Raw genomic sequence first — 22,650 nt, 5'->3', positions numbered from 1 at the left:
TGAAAGATCTCATCAAAATCAGACATTAGTAATGATACACTCTTCTCTTAATCTCACTGTCTAAATATTTTATAGGGACTAACCTGAGAGGGCTTAGTATCAATGCCATTGGCAGAGCCTCTGAAGATAAAAACTTTCCCATCTCCATCAAATGGAGCTCCAACGGCAACATCTGTTTAAAACACAGACAGAACATTAATCACAGCTAACCTACAGATATCTAGAACAGTGGTCTCCAAACCACCTCCAGGAGAACCACCTTCCTGCATGTTCCAACTCCAACCCAAATCTAACACACCCCATTCAGCCAATCAAGAACATCAGAGGGCTGGATCAGATGGGGTGAATTAGGGTTGGATCCATAGTCTGCAGGACGGTAGCTCTCCAGAAGCAACTCTGAAACTAGAGTTGCTTATTTATTTCACCTCACCTCCATAACCATCTTGATCCAGATCCCCCACGCTGCTAACCGTCATCCCGAACATGGAGTCGTAGGTGCCGTTGAGGCGGATAGGCCGAGCTTTCTCCCAGTGGCTCGCTGGATTCAGGAACACGTAAACAGCCCCACCGATCTCGGCTTTACGGTCGAAGAAGTTTGGAGCTCCCACTATTAGATCAGTCCAGCTATGAGGGAGCGAGAGACCAGACGGTAATCACATGTTTAGGTCTAATGTTTACGGCCAACATGTCAAACTGGGCTCCTCCTGGACCACGGCTCTACAGACACTCACTCTTCTCACTGAAGAGAGTTAGCTGAGGAATCAGGTGGGTTTAACAAGGAGCAGAGCTGAGTGCTGTAGGGAACCGAGTTTGACGAGCCTGGTCTACAGGTTTCATCATTTTTCCTGTTCCTGATCCATCTCATGATGAGATCCATGATCCAATCTCAACTGATGAATGATCTGAATCAGATACGCTAGATTAGCACCACCTTAGATTAGCTGATTGATTAGGACGCACTGCAAGAAATGTACCAATTTCAAAACTAATAGAATTATTTTTATAATCCAAACTTCTATTGCAAGCAAAAATGTTCTGAAAAGGGGTTCTTTGACTCACAACATAAATGGAACTCTTTTTAAATTTATAAAGAACCTTTTTCCACTATTTTATAGTGTTTATAAATCATCATCTACAGTACAAACTTTTGCTTGTAAATAAAAAAAAAACATTTAAGCATTGAAATGGTTCTTTTTGGGTGTCAAGGTTCTATGTAGGTCCTTACTTTATTTCTAAAGAACCCTAAAAGAACCAGGAATTAATAATTGTCCTTCAGAATTTCAAAATCATCTCTGAAAACATTGTCTTTAATTCTTTTTGTGTCAACACCACATCCCAACATTTTTTAAACTCTCTGACCCTCGTTCATATTTTACTATTTAAGCACACCTGAATCTTTTCACACCTGAAAATACCCACGTCTCCCATCAGAGATACGAGAAGGAGGTTTCAAATGCCTGTAGTTTTATTTAAGCCACTATTTTTAGAGCAGGATCAGGACTGGGTTGTTATCTTCTAGAAGGACACTGTCCAAAAGCAACGACACACCTCCAAAGACCCTTCCATCACTCACTGAGCACAAAGCCAAGCTTCTACAGCTGTCCCTTGACCTATTGAGAACCAGGACAATGAATAATCTGAAGGCAGTAATGTGTGGAGGAATGTTCTCAATGTGTCCTCCACCTCACCCAGTTTCACAAGAGACACAATTCTCTCGAACAAATAAGCATCCAGTGTGATGTTGTCGTGATGTAGAGAGGAGTCCATCTCACCCATCCCTATTGAGGTCGGTGGTGGCCACTGAGTAGCCGAAGGAGGACGCCAGCTCCTCCCCCCATAAGATAAACTCTGGCACCAGTCTGTACACGTTGTCCTTCTTCAGCAGGACCACCGCCCCCGTGTGATTGGCTCTGGGGGCTCCGGCCACGAAAGTCAGCTCCCCTTTGCTCATTATTCCTTTGGCTGAATCGACAGAGAAGCCTGCGCCGGAATCAGGAGGGGGGTGAAGTTAATATCTACCCTCTCATTCATTCTGACAGTAATGAAATGAGGGCGTATTGATTTTATGTTGAGGTATAATTGTGTTGTTTGGTGGTCCTGATTAAGTGAGTGTGTTTTATCAACTCGCCATATGAGATGGTGTAACTACAGATATATATAAATGTAGTTATATGTAGTTAACTATATGTAGTTATATATGTGTAGTTACGCTGTTTTACATGATAATGACTATATAAACGTAGCGACACTACACTCATACAATAAAGACTGCTATGTGGTTCTTGGCTTGGTAAATGGTTCTAGAAAAGGTTTCAACTGGTATAGAACTTTTACATTACAGTGAGGGTCTTTAAATGTTCACATTTAACCTCAAATCAAGTTTGTTTCTTCTAATTAATCCCGGCTTTGATTACCCTGCCTTCTGCTGGTAGCTGGTTTTAGATGGTCTAAGCCGGTCTTTGATGGTCAGGGTAGGTAAAAAAAAGCTGATCATCCAGGCCGAAACATATCCTATACTTGTAAGTAATCTGGTTTAACTGGTTGACCAGTTTAGCTCTTGATGAACAGTTTTCATTAGTGTTTGATGGTCTAGCTGTTCTATCAGCATAACCAATGTAACCAAGCTGGAACATCAATTTGCTTACTAGCCTGGTTCAGTTGGTTATTCTGGCAGATCAGCCAATCCATCAAACCCAAATGAAAACACACTCATCACTGGTCCAGAGCTAAGCTGGGTTCAGCAGATCTTCCATCTAAATGTAAGGACTTTCAGCACCTCTGAAATGGTTTGAGAGACCCTCACTGAAGCTGTGGTTTACACTGACTTCCAAAAGGTTCTACCGGCTCACATCTCAACAATGTCTACTTTACAGTTGGGGTTCCTCTAAGATCCATCAGCTGAAAAGTTCCAACCCTTTCAGGACTTTTCTAGATTAGCAGTAGTCTGAAATGAGGGCAGATGTAATGTGTGGTGTACTGTGTGTGTAGGGGCTGATGGTCGTAGGAGTGATGGGTTTTGTGGTGAATAAAACATTACAAGACACACAGAACTCAGATAAAGCACTGAAATATCAGTGAAGGACAGAAACAGAGCTGATCATGCGGGGGTTAGTGCTGCGTACTGACAGGAAGCGTTGGTTAGATCGGGGTTCGGTGTGAGATTCCAGGTGACAGGTAAAGAGGACATCTAGTCTTTAAGTGTGTGCATGCAGGTGTTTATAACATTATATTTATACACTGAAATTGGTTTTATTATTTTTAAAATATATAATATATTTATGATGGGAAATTGTGTGGACATGTTTTCAAGAATGTTAGCATCCCGGAACTAGCCACATTGGCGTTTATGGGATTCAGCAAGCTCTAAGTACTCTGAGTTATGGACATGCTCAGTGTGATTATGTTGGGTATGGTGAAATATGAGAGAATAATGGTCTTCATACCAAATTCATGGTTCTCACACACAATAAGGAGAGGCTAAATGCTAACCTCAACAGTCCATGGCTGAATCATACTGCAGATAACAATCAATATTACTGTATTATTATATAATAAGTGTTTAATGTTTTAGCTAAACAAAGGCTTTCTGGCTATTTTATCTGAACTGCTAGTTACACACCAATCTTAACACATGTTCTACTAAACATTCTGGCTAAATCTCAGTGATAATCAGATTTCCTTGTGACAGTCTGGATGTTATAGATTCAAATGTTTATCTTTATCAAATCTATACTTCCCCCAAAATGACTCAGATCTATTAAATATCACTGCTAATCCAAAATGTACCCATACAGAGTGTCTCAGCAGAGATTTAATTAGTGGTGAAACTGGAATTGTTAATGTGAGCAGTTTGAGAAAATCGAGTCCGCTGTATAACGCTCATGCTTCTTAATTATTGTCCAATCCTGCTGATTTAAAGCTCACTGCTTTTCAAAGATCCTTAAAACCACCACGAGGAAACATACAGCTTCACACAGCAGCACACATGCAGACGGCAGACTACACTCTGATACTACACACTTCACACTACACACACACTACACACACCCCAGCAGACCTGTGTGTGGCTACTACTGAGAATTCTCCAAGTGTAGAGAGACACTTTTAGCTATAAATTGATATTAGTTTAGCTTCATTTTTAGGATATACATGGTAATACTGCTGAGTGGACTCTGTGGTTGGTGATTCTTCATGGCAGTTCCAGGCCATGAGGAACATCAAAACCTCAGAATGAGAATCAGACTCTCTGGCAATCTCAGGATGAGATTATAGGAACGATATTTGTTCTTTTGCTGCATTTAATTGGAAGGCCCAATTTGTGAACTCTACTCAACTAGCAGTGCCTCAACACTAAGAGGTTGAAGACTAGCATACATCTCCTCCAACACATGTGAATCCAGCCACTGCCTCTTTTGCAGCATTGCTAAGTAGCCAGCACGCTTGGAGTAAAGCATGCCATCAACCCACCCCTGAGAGAGCAAGGCCAATTGTGCTCTCTCTGACTCTGGCTGCTGATGGCAAAAAGCATGACCCTGGTTTTAATCCAGCGGGACTTTTTTCAACAGTTTTGCTGATGTTACTCGTCTCTCTACAAAGGAGAAGTTAGTGGATAGGAAACATTAGAACCTCCAGACAAACAGCTACTACACCAGCACTCCCAGACCGGGAAGAAGGTAAGCACTACAGCACAACACAAAAACACGTCTGTCTTAAACAACACTGTCTTCGCCTACAAACCTAGGTAGCTATTCTGAGCTACATCCTCAAATGCGGGTCGGTTGGATGGTTCCAGAGTTTTGTACACCAGTGCGTCCTCAACGGGGCTGGCCATAAACAAGAGCCCTGAAGCCCGTGGGGTGCAGGAGTGCAGGGGGCAGGGGGTGGAGGGTGAGGGTGGCAGGGTGACAGAGAGGAAAAAGAACAAAAAGGTGCAGGCATGAGAAAGACTGTGCTCTTAAAGTGGATCGGGATGACCAGCAACAAGCAGGAGTCCACAATAACCACCCCTGCTGCTGCTGGCCAATCGGACAACATGACTCCACTAGAGACTGACCCACCGCCACAATACAAACCCACGGCACATTACCCTCTTTATTTGGGTTAGGTTTGGACAGTATGGGCTTTCCATACTAGAATTTAGACTGATGTACTGAACATTATGTCCAAAAGTATCGGACAGCCCTTCTGATGACTGAGCTGCTTTAAGGGGGGGCCATTGCTAATGCATTGCATGAGCAGCTGGTGACCTAAGGTCACTGTGCCCAATGCCAAGCATGGGCTAGAGGGGTATAAAGCCTGGAGAGATATAGCTTCATCCAATACCTTTGGGATGAGTTGGAGTCACCAACATAAGTACCTGACCTGATGGGGATGAAGGCAATCAAATCCTCCTCACAGCAATGTTCCAACATCAATCAATCTGTAGCAAAGGAGAACACTATCAGAACTCCCTATTAATACCCTTTCAGAAGAAACGCTGGAGGCATCCAGATACTTTTGGAGAAACAATGTACTGTACAGCCATTCACATTTAGGCTTTGGGCCGATGGGTCAGTGTGTGGTTCCTGTGGTCCTCTACCTGTGCCCTTTACAGGTGGGGTGGGCTCAGGTGGGTCGTACCCAGGTAGCTGTGGTATGGCAGAGGAATCAGAGTGGCATTTTGCTGTTTCTCATCCGCCACCTCGTAGGGACCGTCGTCATAGAAACCCAAGTGCACCAGGGTTTGGTTGAGCTGCTGAACTCGCATCTCTCCTAGGAGGAGGGAACACACACCACCACACACAGTACATACACACAGTCCGAGCATGCTGTCTGAGGGGGGCTCCTGACTATTATTCTTACCTTATTGTATGTATTATCTTATCTTTGTATTGATTGTACACCGGTCAGCCAGAACATGAAAACACCTGTGTAGGTCCCAAAACAACTTTGACCCAACTTGGACTTCACAAGACATCTGAGGGCGTCCAGCTGTGGTATCGGGCATCAGTCTGTAAGTTGTGAGGTGGGACCTCCATGAGCATCAATGATCCTTGGGCACCCATGACCATGATTCTTTCTCCAGTTGTCCTTCCTTGGAGCACTTTTGGTAGGTACTGACCACTGCATACCAGGAGGAACACCCCACAAGACCTGATGCCTGATGTTCTGGAGATGTTCTGACCCAGTCATTGTCTAGAAGTGTCTCAGATTCTTACACTTGTCCATTTTCCTGCTTCATCACCTTCATCACCTTCAAGAACTGACTGTTCACCAGCTGACTGATAGATCCACCCCTCGACAGGAAAAACTGGAACCTGATCACCAATGTTGCTCATGTAGTTTCAATGTCCTGGCTGACCGGCGTACATCAGTACACTATCCGTTAGTATAGTGACCTAAATGTATGTAGGTGGAGGTAATGAACAGGTAGTTAAACCTGAGCCACACACTTTTCCTTTTCTATGAAGCCGGGAGAAATATCCAACATTACAACTCAAATTTCACTCCGAAAGACAAAGCAGTTGGAAATGTTACCTTTCCAGTTGTAAGTTCCTGGCGCTCCGAACAGGATATAGTTATTGTCCGGTGTGAAGCTAGCCGACAGACCCTGCTGACAAAAGCCAAACTGCTCGTGTCCCTGTGGCCGACCCTCACAAAACTTCCACTCTCCTCCATCCAGGTCATCCCTCTCCGTCAGGTCCTCACTCAGCATATAGCAGCGTCCAATCGGGTCCCGGGTCTCCGACAGCTGACTGACCCTCTGCCGTAGCTCGTACAGGTGGGCACACGCCTGCGGGACCATTCAACACTGGTCAGTCAGGACTGTCCTGTTCTCAAGGTACAGGAACATCAGACTGATGGGATGTAAGTGCATTTACAGGGAGCTAGTCGGAGACCAGAGCCATGAAGATCAGAGCAGAGGGAAAGACACTGACAGTGTGTACTCACCACCACTTTTCCTCCAATCCCCTGACTCTTCACTGTAACACCCAGCCACTGGTTATCCTTACTCTCTCGTTCCAGACTCACTGTAGAAACCAGGATAACTGTTAGCACCTCCATGCTCTCAGTGTATACTCTTACTCGCAGGACTTTTAAATACACAAGTCCTGTGGGACTCCATCGCTGTCTTTCATGAAGGTTTAAATACCTGCAAGACTTAAGTCCTTAAGGATTTAAGCTGCATGTCTTCCTCCATGGGAATCCCAGAGGACAATGATCAGTAGAAATCCTGTAGGATTATATTCCTGCAGGAATTGCTGTCACATATTCAGCAGGAATCCCGTGGGAGTTTTTGGAAGGGATCAGCCTGGTCTGCATGTTATTATCAAGCTTACTTCATATACATATCCACATATATCAAAATATTTTATTTTAAAAAACAGCTTAGTTTTGGCATCTCATCCACGTGAGTACAGCATTAATGTGACTGAAAAGGTCCAGAGTGGAGATTTTTGAGAATTTCTTTTAGTTTTTAGCAAACAGGAAAAATGCAGCTTTTTGAATAAACGCTTATATTTAGGTCTATTTTGGCCATTGAGCTGTAGACATTTGTGAACTAGGCGTTGGGCTGTAAGAATGAACCCGTGCTGTTTATATGATCACAGCTTAAATACAGTGTCAGTTTTTGACTAATATCAAACTAGTAATATAAACATAGCATAACTGACACTGTGTTAATGCTCACCGTCTCCATCAATGTCCACTCGCTCACAGTCGTACTCCTCCGCTGTAATTGGACAGCGGTATAAAGCACCGGGGTGACTGTTCCTCAGTCTGCCGAGGCCTCTGGCCCGAGGAGCTCCAACCAGGAGCCTATAGGAACCAAAAGACAGATGAAGAGTAGTGTTTTCATTCTCAGGGTAGGATTGTTAGGATGTTGTCATGTGGGAAACAGGGATCTTATATTGAATATTAAAAACATTTCAGTTCTACATAGAACCATTTAAAAAAGTATAACCATCTACAGGTCATTTCCATTATAGAGCAGAATAATTTAACCAGGCAAAACCATTGAAACTACCATATGGTTCTTTGAGTGGTTGTGCTCCTCATAGAACCATTGCCTTCAGTTAAGGAAACCTTGAGGAACCCTGTTTTAAGAGTGGCGTTTAGAAAAGTGGATCTTTGACATCTCAACATTGGTGGAACCCTTTTGGTGCTATATGGATCCACCGAAAAAGAGGCTTTCCATAACACAGAACAACAAATGAGCTTTCCAATGGTTCTTTAAACTGTCATCTTCTGCTATACTAAAGAACCCTAAAGAACATGTTCTGAGTGTTCTGTGTGCTTTGCCTCCCATTCTTCCCAGTGCAGAGCCGAGCACAGGGGGAAAAGGGGTATTTTTACATTATGGCGCGACTGCTGGTATTTTTGGGAGGTGGCGCTGCTCCCGTCCTTATTTGGAACAGCTGGTCCAGGAGGGCTATTTTAAAAACCCACCGTTGGGCAACATTCTGGTTACGACACAGTCTGTGTAGACTTGAGGAGGGAACCAAATAAAATAGAGGTAAAGTTGCAGTGTGACAAAATGTGTGTGTGTGTGTGTGTGTGTGTGTGGTTTATGACGAAGCTGCTGCTGGACAGTCCGTCAGAGGTCCAGGAGCAGTGGGAGCGGAAGCACCTGTCCCTGTTTGCCTTTTGTGTGATTCAGAACTTCTGGATATCAGGTTACACAGTTGGACTCTGAGCCTGAGTTTAAGTTAACGTCACGCCGCTGGTCCTGGTGGTGTGGTGTGGTGTGGAGTAGACGGAGGTGGAGTTCCTCAGTCACACGCCTGCCAGTCTAACCCCTGTCTATTATTACTGTGTGATAAATAACTGTCTAAAGTGTGACGGGGTGGGTGGGGGAGGTGGTTTAGGGGTGGGGGTTATCTATCATCACTTGAACCTGCATTCCTGCCCTGCCTGGAACTCCTGCCCTAATCATAAACTCACAGATGAAGCGTTTCAGGCTGTATGAGAGCAAATAACAATAATAATATTAATAATAATAAAAATTGTTATTATAATAATAATTAAAAAGAACTCTTCTCTACAGTGAGCTCAGATTAGTGGTCCAAAGAGGTCCAAAGTGACTTCTAATTGACTCCAATCTCCAAACATCTCCAAAACATCAGGCAGCTCTTGTGTGGTGTTTCCAGGATACAGTGGTCAGAACCTACCAATAGTGCCCCAAGGAAGGGTATCTGGTGAATGGCCGGCAGGGTCATGGGCACTCCAGGCTCATTGGATTTACAGGACTGAACAGATCTGCTGCTAACATCTTGGTGCCAGATTCCACAGCACACTTTCAGAAGTCAGAGCAGTTTTGGTAAGCTGAGGGGGAGCTACACAATATCAGGCAGCAATTTTTAAATTCTAAGTTGATGAACCCAGTAATCTGAGAACTGAGTAATCTATCTAGGGTGCACAGTTCGTACTGTCTACCGGGTGCCCGAGAAACAGCCTATTATCTGTGGTCATTCTCTGCTGCTGTGGTCACACTGAGTGTGCTCAGGCCCAGCGTCTCTCTGCAGGGTCCTGCTCCCCCTGACCCGTCCAGCAGCTGCTGTTTAGGCTGTGTTGTTTCAGCTCTGACTCAGTGCTCACACAGACAGACAGGTTCTGCTCCTCGGCTGAGGAACCCTGATTTAACTCTAGAGCGACAGCTCACTCTGGGTGTGTGTGTGTGTGCAGGCAGGTGTTGAGGTGTGTGGTGGGTTTAGGGTCAGATTCAGAAAGCACACCGGCAGGTTTACCGTGATGTAAAATATCGGTGCAGTAACACGCTCTCAACCTTCATAAACAAGCATTAGTGATTCATAACACCACACCGCTCTGCAAGAACACTCCACATGGAGGAACCTGAGAGGAAACATCCTGGTAAGAAGCTGGAATGGATGTAATAGACTTTTCTAGAACACTCTCAAGCATGTTTGGTCGCACAGGCGAGGACAGGTGTGTTTGTCACCACACACAACTGACGTACCTAATTTCTCAGATTTTTCAGATCTGTTTGGATTGAGCATCACGGTGAACATCATCACAGCTGCAGCTGAGAAGATCTTCACTGCCTTCAGAAAATAATATACAATTCATTATCCAGTGTTTTACACCAGAAGCTTTCAGCTGCCTACTTTCACTTTCTATTTTGTTCTGTAAAAGTAGATGGAAGTTCTTGTTACTTTTGATCCAATTTTAGTTTGTTAAGCAAATATTTATATGTTATGTTGTTTATTTGTTGCTGTATTTTACAAAACAGAGCTTCTGCTTCTTCTTTTTAGAACCTGTGGTTCTGATTCTGTGATTTTGAGCCCATTTTGACTTTAAACCGGCTGAGTGTTGGTCATTGGACAAAGCATTAAAAAGACCACACACATTTTACATGACATGGCACCATTACCACCCAGTTTTATAAATCAGATACAGCCTTGTGCAAATGTTTTTGCACCCCTGGTCAAATTCTAAATATTTAATACACAATAAAATGTAACAGATTGGAAAATACTAATAAATTTCTTCATATTTAATGGTTTGTGTTTGATGTTTTTGATGTACTTATTAATAAAAGTTGTCTAAATGTGCAGATATGCGTACAGGGGAGGTCACCAACCCTATTCAGCTAATCAAGCACTAGTCAGATGATCAGGTGAGGGCGATTAGGGGTGGAGCGACAGTCTGCAGGAACGTAGAGATCTCCAGAAGCCAGTCTATGCCAGGTGCACAAACTTTTTCTAAAGCAGGGAGACGAGCAGCAGTGAGCGAAGGGTCCGGGCGACTCTGCTCCTTTGAGGAACATGATAGGAACGTGTGTGTTTCTGCCTCGTTTTCATTTAGTTGATTCACACTCAGCCTGCAAGGTCAACCCCCACCGCAGCCCCCTGCAGCCCCCCACCCCGCCACACACACTGTTTTTGTCACTCTCCCCTCCCCCCTCTGCCTCATCTCCTCTCTTTAGCCCGTGCACCCCAGCCCACTCGCTCCTTCCAGAAATGTCCAGTTCAGTAATGACCTTTATCAGCTCAATCTGCACTGATACCGTTTCACACCGCTGCTCTCCTGCTTCTGTAGGCCGGGGCGACAACGGATATGGGGAGGGGGGTTACGGGGGTCCTTGTTTGTGCAGATCAGCTCAGTGTCACAAGACAGGCCTCTGAGAGGAGCATCAATCTGTCAGGCAGAGGAACTGAGCAGATCTCACAGATAGTGCAGAGTAATTACATCCTCCTTTAATCTTTTTACTTTTTAATCAGTTTTTGCATTTTTGTGGTTCTCCAAACTAATTTTAACATCCGTCAATCTGAGTTTACACAAAAAACAACAGTGTTTAAATAATTATTTTATTTATTAATGGAAAAACGTAATTTCCCACAACCAGTTATTATGGGGGGATCAACAGAGGAACCATGGGGCAACTGCAGGGGAAACATCTAGGATCCTCAGGAGAATTATGAAGGATCCTTAAGGAAACCATGAGGGAACCACATGAGAACCTCAGGGAAACGACAGGGACACATGGACCAGATAAACATTGGATCTTAAATCAAAAAGTCAAATTCTCAGTGTTTTTTTAGAGCTGGGTACCAAATTTCCACATTACTGCTGTGTATTATAATTAACCCCCATTCAATACCTAAAGAGTCAAATTCTAGGCTGCTGATTGGCTGAATTAGACCATGTGTGAACAGTCTTAACATTAGCACTTCTTCATCAGTCTGCAGTGAGTAAATACACCCACCCACCCACTCCCAACACCACAACCAACCTCTGTTCTGCTTTTACTGACAAGGAAACAACAGCTGAGATACACAGAGAGGGAGAGAGAGAGAGAGAGAGAGAGACAGAGAGAGAGAGTAGGTGTGTGAATAAAGAGTGAAGAATGAGAGGAGGCTGAGAGACAGAGACAGCTGCTGCCACACATTTCAGAAAAGATCGTCATCCACTAAACTCTCTCACTGCCCACACTCAGCTTAGAGCAACAGTCCCCCCAGTTCCCCACACGTACCCCCACAGCAGCCCCACAGCTCCAGGGCTGACTGGTGTGGTCTAAGCTTTCATTGCTTGTTAGATGGTGCATCACGCTTCCATCCAGCCCACTCTTCTCCACATTTCAAATCAAACCCGAAGCTGAGATCTATTGAAAGATGGAGGTGGGCATCCAGGGTGGTGCTGAAGTTGACCACATTGTCCTGCTATGCAGCTCAACAGCCTTAACATCCTTTTAGCAAGCGCTCTGAAATGCGGGAGGGTTGCTGGGGTGTTACAACTGCCAAGTGGCATCACAACAAACTCTCAGAGGCCAGGGTTCAGAATTTGGTGCAATGCTGTTCATTATTTCTTGGTACGTCAAACCTGGACACTGCACTGATCCTTCAGATACAGTCAATATAGACTCCTTACTGACAGCTGGACTGTCCTAATGACACTCTCCTGCTCTCTCAAGGGCCCCTCTGTGTCATCCTTGAGCTGGGTGCCTGTCCAGGTATGGACGGTAACGCTGAGGGGAAGATTCTCAGCCTATCAGAGCAGAGCAACAGGATAAACACTAGGAGAACAAAACCTCCACCCAGAATAAAAATACATAACAAATAATAATAAAACCACTTTCTGATCTGAGTAGCGTTCTCCACCAAGGGGGGACCTGTGTTATTATGAGCTGTACACTGCTGATAATATGAAATTGTAGATTGGTATAAAATATTATTATATATTATATTAAGGTTATTTACCTTATACTGAAACATCGTTACATGTTTCAGTCTTTTATGTTTTTTTTTTTGCATTTTCACATCAAATACTTCTGAGAATAAACTGCCAATTAAAATAAAATTAGTTATAGATGAGAATGTGTGTGTGTGTGTGTGTGTGTGTACAGCTTTTATTTATCACTGTAAAAATATGAACACTGATATACTGAACACTGCAGTTCAAGACGAGTGAGGAGAATTTAAATGAGAGCTGCAGTGGTGCAGTGTGTGTGTGTGTGTGTGTGTGTGTGTTTGTGTAGAGTGCATGTAGTGCCTGACCCCCCCACCACCACACATCAATGAGAGCCCTCCTCCTGCTCCCACCGGGGCTTTATTTAAAGGAATACACCACCAGTTTCCATGCTGATCTCTGTGTGTGTGTGTGTGTGTGTGTGTGTGTGTGTGTGTAATTGATAACAACAGTTTCTCTATGTGTAGTAAAAGATCAGGAAACACACTGATAACACACTGATAGCAGCCAGGGGTTATAATTGTATAATTGTTAGAACTGACAATTATATCCATAATTGAAACAACTATAACACCAGCTATAACACCAGCTATAACACCAACTATAACACAAGCTATAACACCAGCTATAACACCAGCTATAACATCAGCTATAACATCAACTATAACACCAGCTATAACACCAACTATAACACAAGCTATAACACCAGCTATAACACCAGCTATAACACCAGCTATAACACCAACTATAACACAAGCTATAACACCAACTATAACACAAGCTATAACACCAGCTATAACACCAACTATAACACCAACTATAACACAAGCTATAACACAAGCTATAACACCAGCTATAACACCAGCTATAACATCAACTATACCACCAGCTATAACACCAGCTATAACACCAACTATAACACCAGCTATAACACCAGCTATAACACCAGCTATAACACCAACTAAATCACCAGCTATAACACCAGCTATAACACCAGCTATAACATCACCTAAACAACTATAATAACAGTTGGGGCAACAGCTGGTGCAATCCAATCTGAGAGTCTGATAAAGTAACGTTCTCTAAAAGATCTGAACATGTTGCTGATGTGCCGGCCTGCAACTACCCACTCCAGAATCCGAGTGAGAGAGAGAGTGAGTGAGAGAGTGAGAGAGTGCACACAGAGAGGGAGAGTCGGTAATGAATTGGTCTGGGGGGAGTGGGGGGGCAAAGGAGGGAAGTGGGGGGCCAGGTCATTGTCAGCTTTTAAGTTGGTTTTCAAAAGGAGATTTTATGTTGTGTCATTTTCATGCAAATGAGTGTGTGTGTGTGTGTGTGTGTGTGTGTGAAATGTGTGTGTGTGTGTGTGTGTGTGTGTGTGAGAGAGAGAGAGAGAGAGAGAGAGAGAGGGAGCCACACGGGGTCTCTATTCAAACAGCAGCACACACACACATTCCACACGTCTCCTGGATAAAAGTACAGTGCATTCAAACCTTCCACACAGACCCTGTTAGATATAATAATAATAATAATGAAAATAATAATATTAATATTAATATTAATAGCTGTAGCTGTTCTGCATGACATTCCCAGTCCAGTCTTTAATCCAATTAAACCGATGCAAATACTTGTGCATGTTTTGATGCAGAGGATGAGTGGCATATCAAATTGTTGTTGGCGGAGCAGCTATAGAGCAGCTGGTGGGGATGGAGCTGGGGGGGGTTCTCTGTGTGTTCTGCTGTTCTCTGAAATTAGAAATGAAGCTTCATACAGTTTAAAAGTTAGCATTTTCACTCTAACTACCTGGGATACCATAGCAACCACCAAACAACACCCTACCAGCAACAGCATCCACAGCAGCCACCTAAAATACCATAGCATCCACACAGGTACACAACAGCATGTCTTTGATTACCTGAACACTGAAAACGATGTTACCGGTGGTTGCTTTGGTACTGTATGTGGCTGCCAAGGTGTTCCTTCAATAGAGTTTTGCTATGCAATTGGATGAGGTTTCTAGAGTGTTGTTGTTATGGTATTCCATGTACTTGTTAGTGTTTTGTTAGGTGGTTGCTATGGTATTCCATGTACTTGTTAGTGTTTTGTTAGGTGGTTGCTATGGTATTCCATGTACATGTTAGTGTTTTGTTAGTTGGTTGCTATGGTATTTCATGTAATTGTTAGTGTTTTGTTAGTTGGTTGCTATGGTATTTCATGTACTTGCTAGTGTTTTGTTAGGATGTTGCTATGGTATTTCATGTACTTGCTAGTGTTTTGTTAGGTGGTTGCTATGGTATTTCATGTACTTGCTAGTGTTTTGTTAGGTGGTTGCTATGGTACTTTATGTGGCTGTTGTTAAGTGTTGATTGAACATTTGGCTGCTAAGTGCTGCTACAGTATATTTTTGCTATACAACTGAATGTAGTTGCTATGGTATTACTTGTGGCTGCTAGGGTGTTGCTACAGTATGCTGGTTTGTTTGTAGCAGCTAGATTTTATGAGCATTTCTTAAAGCCAATTTATTAAATCTAATTTATGCAAATGTCTTTAGCTCATTAGGTGCTCCACCTCCTGACACTGACTGGTGGGATATTGATCAGACCTCTCAGTGAACAGAACCTTAAACAGAGCTGAGGAGGATCTAGAGCTGGAAGCAGCACTTCCCCAAGATAACCTCAGCATTTCTGGAACGTCACCTCCCTTTCACACACAGCTTTACAGGACAGCAGCTCTTATATCAGTATAAATAGACCAAACACACACACACACACACACACACACACACACACACTGCTGTGTTCTATAGCCCCCTACTGTATAGCTTAAATCAATGTTCTCCTGCTGCTCCTAAGCCCCGCCCTCACCTTCAGAGCAACACTATTTCTATTTCTAACCACCTCTCTCACTCTCACTCATCATTAAAACAAGTGTGTGTGTGTGTGTGTGTGTGTGTGTGTGTGTGATATCTGCAGGAATCTCAGATGCTTCAAAAATGCTGTTCTAAAAGTGACACCCATCTCCAAGACACATTTAATAATACTGGACCACAGTCAGTCTGAACATACCCACCATCACATCTACAGTACACTCCTGACCCACCATCACATCTACAGTACACTCCTGACCGCCATCACATCTACAGTACACTCCTGACTGACCCACCATCACATCTACAGTACACTCCTGACCCACCATCACATCTACAGTACACTCCTGACCGCCATCACATCTACAGTACACTCCTGACTGACCCACCATCACATCTACAGTACACTCCTGACCCACCATCACATCTACAGTACACTCCTGACCGCCATCACATCTACAGTACACTCCTGACTGACCCACCATCACATCTACAGTACACTCCTGACCCACCATCACATCTACAGTACACTCCTGACCACCATCACATCTACAGTACACTCCTGACCCACCATCACATCTACAGTACACTCCTGACCCTCCATCACATCTACAGTACACTCCTGACCCACCATCACATCTACAGTACACTCCTGACTGACCCACCATCACATCTACAGTACACTCCTGACCCACCATCACATCTACAGTACACTCCTGAACCACCATCACATCTACAGTACACTCCTGACCCACCATCACATCTACAGTACACTCCTGACCCACCATCACATCTACAGTACACTCCTGACCACCATCACATCTACAGTACACTCCTGACCCACCATCACATCTACAGTACACTCCTGACCCACCATCACATCTACAGTACACTCCTGACCACCATCACATCTACAGTACACTCCTGACCCACCATCACATCTACAGTACACTCCTGACTGACCCACCATCACATCTACAGTACACTCCTGACCCACCATCACATCTACAGTACACTCCTGACTGACCCACCATCACATCCCCAGTACACTCCTGACCCACCATCACATCTACTGAAGTTAATCTGCTTCTAAATGGATCTCAAGATTCAAATAATAAAGGAGTGAATTCTGATTGGTGGGACAATAGGTAGACAATGGAGAAGATGACCAAAAGCATTATCTATTGGAACCTCTATAACTGCAGGAAATACCCATGTAGTTTGCTCCTGACTCTCCTACAGACTGAGTGATGGGTTCAGGGTTTATCTTTGGTCTCTTCAGGCTGGAAATGAACCTGTTAGCAGCTCTAAATATCCGAGTCACATTCCTGTGGGTCTCTTTCCTACATTAAATCCAGAGGACAGAACGCCGGAGCCATGAGCTTCTGCACCCCGGCGCTTTCATAAAGAAGAGCTGAGGATAAGTGAGTCAGGCAGATCCGGTGACCTCGGCCAAGCTTCGGGCTACATACCTCTACCTGAACATCAAGAAGAAACAGAAATCAGAGCGGAACGGAGATCTCAGCGTGAAGGCCGGGGCTGAGGAGTCTGCCCTGAGTCTGAGTGAATCAGGACTCGGGTTACGCTGTTTTTTAAAAGCTCTCGCTCTTTAAAGCAGAAGCTGAAATCAGATCTGCAGAAGCAGAGCAGTTACTGTTAATGTGACCTCAACACCCAATCAGACGCTCTCCACCGGAGGTCCCCTCAAGAGTTGCTCATAACATGAGTCACTTCTGCCTAACAAATCTCGTCCTCACCACGCCGTGAGTCAGAGTGAGATGTTGGATGACAGCGCTGTTCGTCAAGTTTAGACTCCTCTTTGGGAGACAAATGCTCAGAGCCAATCAGAGCGTCTCCACTCGGTTCAGTAACAGGCAGATCCTTTTACACCCAGATGGGACACCACAGCAACAGTGACATCACTGTATTAATTATTTAATAATCAGCCAGAGACACACTAAATCTGAACTGGGCTTTGGGTGAGTCGTCAGTGGTCATTCATGGATTACACACCTTACACCACCTTAAATTACCTTATACCACCTTAAATCACCATACACCACCTTAAACCCCTTTAAATCACATTACACCACCTTAAATTACCTTACTCCACCTTAAATCACCATACACCACCTTAAAGCACTTTACACCACCTTAAACCCCTTTAAATCACATTACACCACCTTAAATCACCTTACACTGCCTTCAACCATCGCACACCACCTTAAATCACATTACATCCCCTTAAATCACCTTACACCACCTTCAATCACCTTACACCACCTTAAAATCACATGACACCACCTAAACCACCTTAAACCACCATAATGCACCTTGAAGCACCTGAACATCACCTTAAACCACCCCATACAGAGAGACCACTGCTCTGAGGGGTGACTAAAGCCATGTCCTACTATAGACACACACACACACACACACACACACACACACACACACACATAAGAGTAAACTGGGAATGGACAGAGAGAGAGAGAGAGAGAGAGAGAGAGAGAGAGAGAGATCATTATGGGGTGTGAACAGTCAGAGCAGTTGAGTCTGAGTGTTTATCATTAAATATAACTTTACTGTAACACACACACATACACACACACACGCACACACACACACTGACTGATCAGGGAGGATGACGATGGTGATGATGATGCTGAGAGGGGTGGGCTGATTCTGACATCATCTTTTATTGATGATGAGGACAAGGCTGCAGGATTCCAGGAACACTAATACTAATCAATAATTTCAGCTCAGTGACACACACACACACACTTACACACACACAATTTGTGAGAAAAACTCTTTTAGATTACAGGCTCGACTGCTGGGCTTATAGAGCACTCATGATCAGTGATAAGAGAACTTCACCCTGATGGACAGCTGTACACGTGCATTTCTGGACAGTGTGAGAGCTGCAGAAGCTTGATCTGAAGGTGGAGCAGCATGTGGGCGGAGGTGGTAGAGTAATACTACAGGATTCTACACTAATATGACCTCATAGAGGCCAGTTTAAACCTAAAGTGGGAGGGGCATAGAGCTGTTACCAAAAACACTGCAGCTCGAAGGCCTTTTCTCTGTACCAGTATTTTCCACTTTTCTGAGGCTGGTTTGGGAACCAGTTGAAGTGATGTGCTGGGATTTGTCCTCCTGTTTGACCCAGTTTTGACGTTTGTGGCCCAAAACTGAAGGCCGAGCACTGATACTGACCGAACCCAGGACATACCTGCACTCTAGATCAGCATTAATGTGTTCAAATAACAGAACACACACACACACACACTCTCATCAGAACACACACACACTCACACACTCTCATCAGAACATACACACACTCACACACTCTCATCAGAACATACACACACTCACACACTCTCATCAGGACACACACACACACACTCTCATCAGAACACACACACACACACTCTCATCAGAACACACACACACACTCTCATCAGAACACACACTCACACTCTCATCAGAACACACACACACACTCTCATCAGAACATACACACACTCACACTCTCATCAGGACACACACACACACACTCTCATCAGAACACACACACACACACTCTCATCAGAACACACACTCACACTCATCAGAACACACACACACACTCTCATCAGAACACACACACACACTCTCATCAGGACACACACACACACACTCTCATCAGGACACACACACACACACTCTCATCAGAACACACACTCACACTCTCATCAGAACACACACACACACTCTCATCAGAACACACACTCACACTCTCATCAGAACACACACACACACTCTCATCAGAACACACACTCACACTCATCAGAACACACACACACTCTCATCAGAACACACACACACACTCTCATCAGAACACACACACACACTCTCATCAGAACACACACTCACACACATCATAAATCTGCGTCAGTCACGTAATGAAAGCACTCCCTCACTCCCTCCTCCCGCTGATTCAGCACAGCACTCTCTCTCACCCGTAGTTTACACACTAAATCACTTACTATTGGAGTGCCCTGCTCCTCTCTCTCTCTCTCTCTCTCACACACACACACACAGTGCATAACCATAATGAAATGTCTTCGTCCAGCGCACTCTGATCAATCACTCTGAGAGACCCCTGTATCGCCTCAGAGCTGATCCAGCCAGCAGTAACCAGTGTTAAACACAGACTGACCACGGCTGACCATGAGTGGCTCTGTGGCCCTGAAGAGTGTGCTGTGTCATGCTCGCTCCACCATACACTAATGATATTGTTCTGAGATGCACACAGTAAAGTCCATCATCGTCTCGAGACCATCGTCTTCTGTTAGTGTCCATTCATCCAGGATTATTTCAGTATTTTTCTGATTCCAGTAAATATCAGTGTATTTATGTCTGTTTTACAGTCAACCTCTACAGCCTCCACCCAAAAAAATACACGATAAATACACGTATCTTGAAAAAACTCTTGTTAAAAGCAAAAAACTGGTGGTCCGAGCCCCTCACATTTATTTAGGACAGCTAAGCGTGTCTTAACAGACCCCCAGAATCAGCCAGCAACTATCAAGGAAGCTGAATGGGTGGAGCTAGACTGCTATATAGGCTGAATGAGTGGAGCTAAACTGCTGTAGGCTGAATGGGTGGAGCTAAACTGCTGTAGGCTGAATGGGTGGAGCTAAACTGCTGTAGGTAAACAGATATATGTAATTTTGCTTCTGCTTTGGTTTCTGCATAAATGATATCAAATAATATCAAATTAGCTCTGATATTCTGTCATGTTAATCATTTCCATTATACAGTATGTATACACTATATTTATAGACTGTATGTATATATATATATATATATATATATATTGTTGAATTAGTTTTGAACTATAAAGGCTCTGATGGCAGACGGGCAGACAGGCGTATCTACTAGTGTTTTCCTTTCTACTGTGCTTGACTTTACTGTGGATTAAATTACTGTATGTGGTGATGGACTGTACACTACAGATACACACACATACACACACACACACACACACACACACACACAATCATGCAGCAGAAATGCAATATAATATGTGGTGTGTGTTTACTTACCAGCTCTTCGGTTGTGGTGAGAGCTGCTGGTGGAGGGCGAGAGAGAAGCCGAAGAAGCTGCCGGACTCTCCCTCCTTGTTCAAGGTGTCTGTGGTGTCCAGATTGAAGCCTGAGGTTGGGGCAGAGAAGGCCAGCAGCAGCAGAAGCCCGGTCAGTCCTGCCCAGCGGCCCCCTGCCAGAGGCCCACTACTCCTGCATGTGGGCTGGTGATCCATAGCACTGTCCACACACACACACACACACACTACTGAAGGTCCTGGTGCTGGCACAGTTCTCTCTGTGTCCTGCAGAACTAATACAGCACATAAACCAGAGCACGCTCCTCCCCCGTCTGTCTGTCTGTCTGTCTGTCTGTCTTTCCCGCTCTATCTCTGCACTGCTGCTGACAGCCGATACCGGCCGGCCTAATGTGCTTTAGTGTATGTGTGTGTGTGTGTGTGTGTGTGAGAGAGTCTGCGGCGTCCCCTGTGTGTTCTCCCTCATTCTGAGACACACACACAGAGGACAAGTGCCTTGAATAGCTTAATGCTCCTCCCCCTTCTCTCTCTCTCTCTCTCTCTCTCTCTCAGCTGACACCAACACTCAGGGGAGCTCTGCCAAATACCAGGCCGGGTTGTTGGGATACTTGGACAGCACTGTGCAGAACATAAGAGCTGCAGGTTCTACCTGGTAAAGACACATAACCCACACGGCTCTAGTACTCCAGTTCTCCCTGAGCACCACTTTTAAAGTTATAGGGTTCCATTTGTATCCCAGCCTCTCCTTCCCCCTCCCGTTAAACACCCTGTAGCTCTAACACTCAGATATGCAGATGAGCTTTCTGTTTCCCAAAAGCTTCAATCTTAACGGGTAGAGAGAGTAGGTCATGTGATGCTCGCCCTACCATGACTTTTGGAAAAACAAGACCTAATAGCCTGTCCTGTCCTGTCCTGTCCTGTCCTGTCCTGTCCTGTCCTGTCCTGTCCTGTCCTGTCCTGTCCTGCATCATACATCATTCTGATAGCATTGCGGGCTACTCCTGGTGGGGCTAAGCTGTTGTAGGTTCAATGTGCTGTAGACTGAATGGGTGGAGCTAAACTGCTGTAGACTGAATGGGTGGGGCTAACATGTTAAATGGGCTCATAGAAGCAACTGTCTAAAGATCTGAAAATGAAAGTAATCAATATCCACAGGAAGAAGAAAGAGGAGGAGAAGAAGGAGGAGGAGGAGGAGAAGGAGGAGAAGAAGGAGGAGGAGAAGGAGAAGAAGAAGAAGAAGGAGAATAAGAAGAGGAAGAACAAGAAGAAGGAGAAGGAGGAAAGGAGGAGACGAAGGTTTAGCTACTAAAGGTCTGTGATTTGGGGCGAAGGGGGCGCTGCTAAGTCCTGAGTAAATGTGGCTGGGTGAGCCCGTGGCCAGAGTTCAGCTGTAGAGGAGCGTGAGGTAGAGGAGCTGGGAGTGGGCTGCTGGTGTTAAAGTGCTTGTAGGGATTTGGGAGTTGAATGTTGGCAGGGGTTCAGCTGCAGCTTTCAGTGATGTGGAATTAACCTCAACAACAATAAGAGCTTTAATTCACACAGTGACCCAGAAGAGAGATCAGAGACCCACACCCAGCAGCAAGAACACGTGCAGAACCAGAGGTGAGCGGCAACAAAGGGGACCAGACATAATCGAGAAAATTACACTCCCTCACATAACAACGGCCTGGATACAACACAGCTCACCAGGGACTCCGCCGCTGTAGGCGGAGTGGGTGGGGCTAAACTGCTGTAAGTTTGAATGGGTGGGGCTAAACTGCTACACTGCTCTAGGCTGCGGTAGCCCACAGAGCACTAGTTCCCAAACTGAACCTGACTTAATGTACAGTTCTAGGAAGAACCTTTGGGTGTAGAACCTTTTCATTGTGCAGAGGTTCCTTAAACTTCAGAACATACAAAAAGCAATTAGCTGAAATATCTGAAAGGTTCTTCTAAGCCGTGTAATTTCTCTGCCCTGTGGAGACGCTCGGCCACAGCTGTTCAGGGTGGA

General features: G+C 44.6%; 1 protein-coding gene across 1 annotated transcript in view; it reads right to left on the bottom strand.

The window, feature by feature from the left end:
• The window catches only part of itga7 (integrin, alpha 7), a 33,998-nt gene extending 12,884 nt beyond the window's left edge, over window positions 1–21,114 (bottom strand). Inside the window, exons 1-8 of the mRNA XM_072665670.1 lie at window positions 20,644–21,114; window positions 7,670–7,797; window positions 6,931–7,010; window positions 6,517–6,772; window positions 4,738–4,842; window positions 1,773–1,980; window positions 431–624; window positions 84–172 (exon numbers count right to left, since the gene is read on the bottom strand). Of these exons, the coding sequence (XP_072521771.1) occupies window positions 84–172; window positions 431–624; window positions 1,773–1,980; window positions 4,738–4,842; window positions 6,517–6,772; window positions 6,931–7,010; window positions 7,670–7,797; window positions 20,644–20,858 (1,275 nt within the window). The 5' untranslated portion in view covers window positions 20,859–21,114. The remainder of the gene's footprint in view (window positions 1–83; window positions 173–430; window positions 625–1,772; window positions 1,981–4,737; window positions 4,843–6,516; window positions 6,773–6,930; window positions 7,011–7,669; window positions 7,798–20,643) is intronic.
• Between the last annotated feature and the right edge of the window lie 1,536 nt (window positions 21,115–22,650).

The sequence above is a fragment of the Salminus brasiliensis genome, chromosome 21, assembly GCF_030463535.1.
Source record: "Salminus brasiliensis chromosome 21, fSalBra1.hap2, whole genome shotgun sequence".
Classification (NCBI taxonomy): Eukaryota; Metazoa; Chordata; class Actinopteri; order Characiformes; family Bryconidae; genus Salminus; species Salminus brasiliensis.
This window is presented reverse-complemented; position numbering and strand designations above follow the sequence as displayed.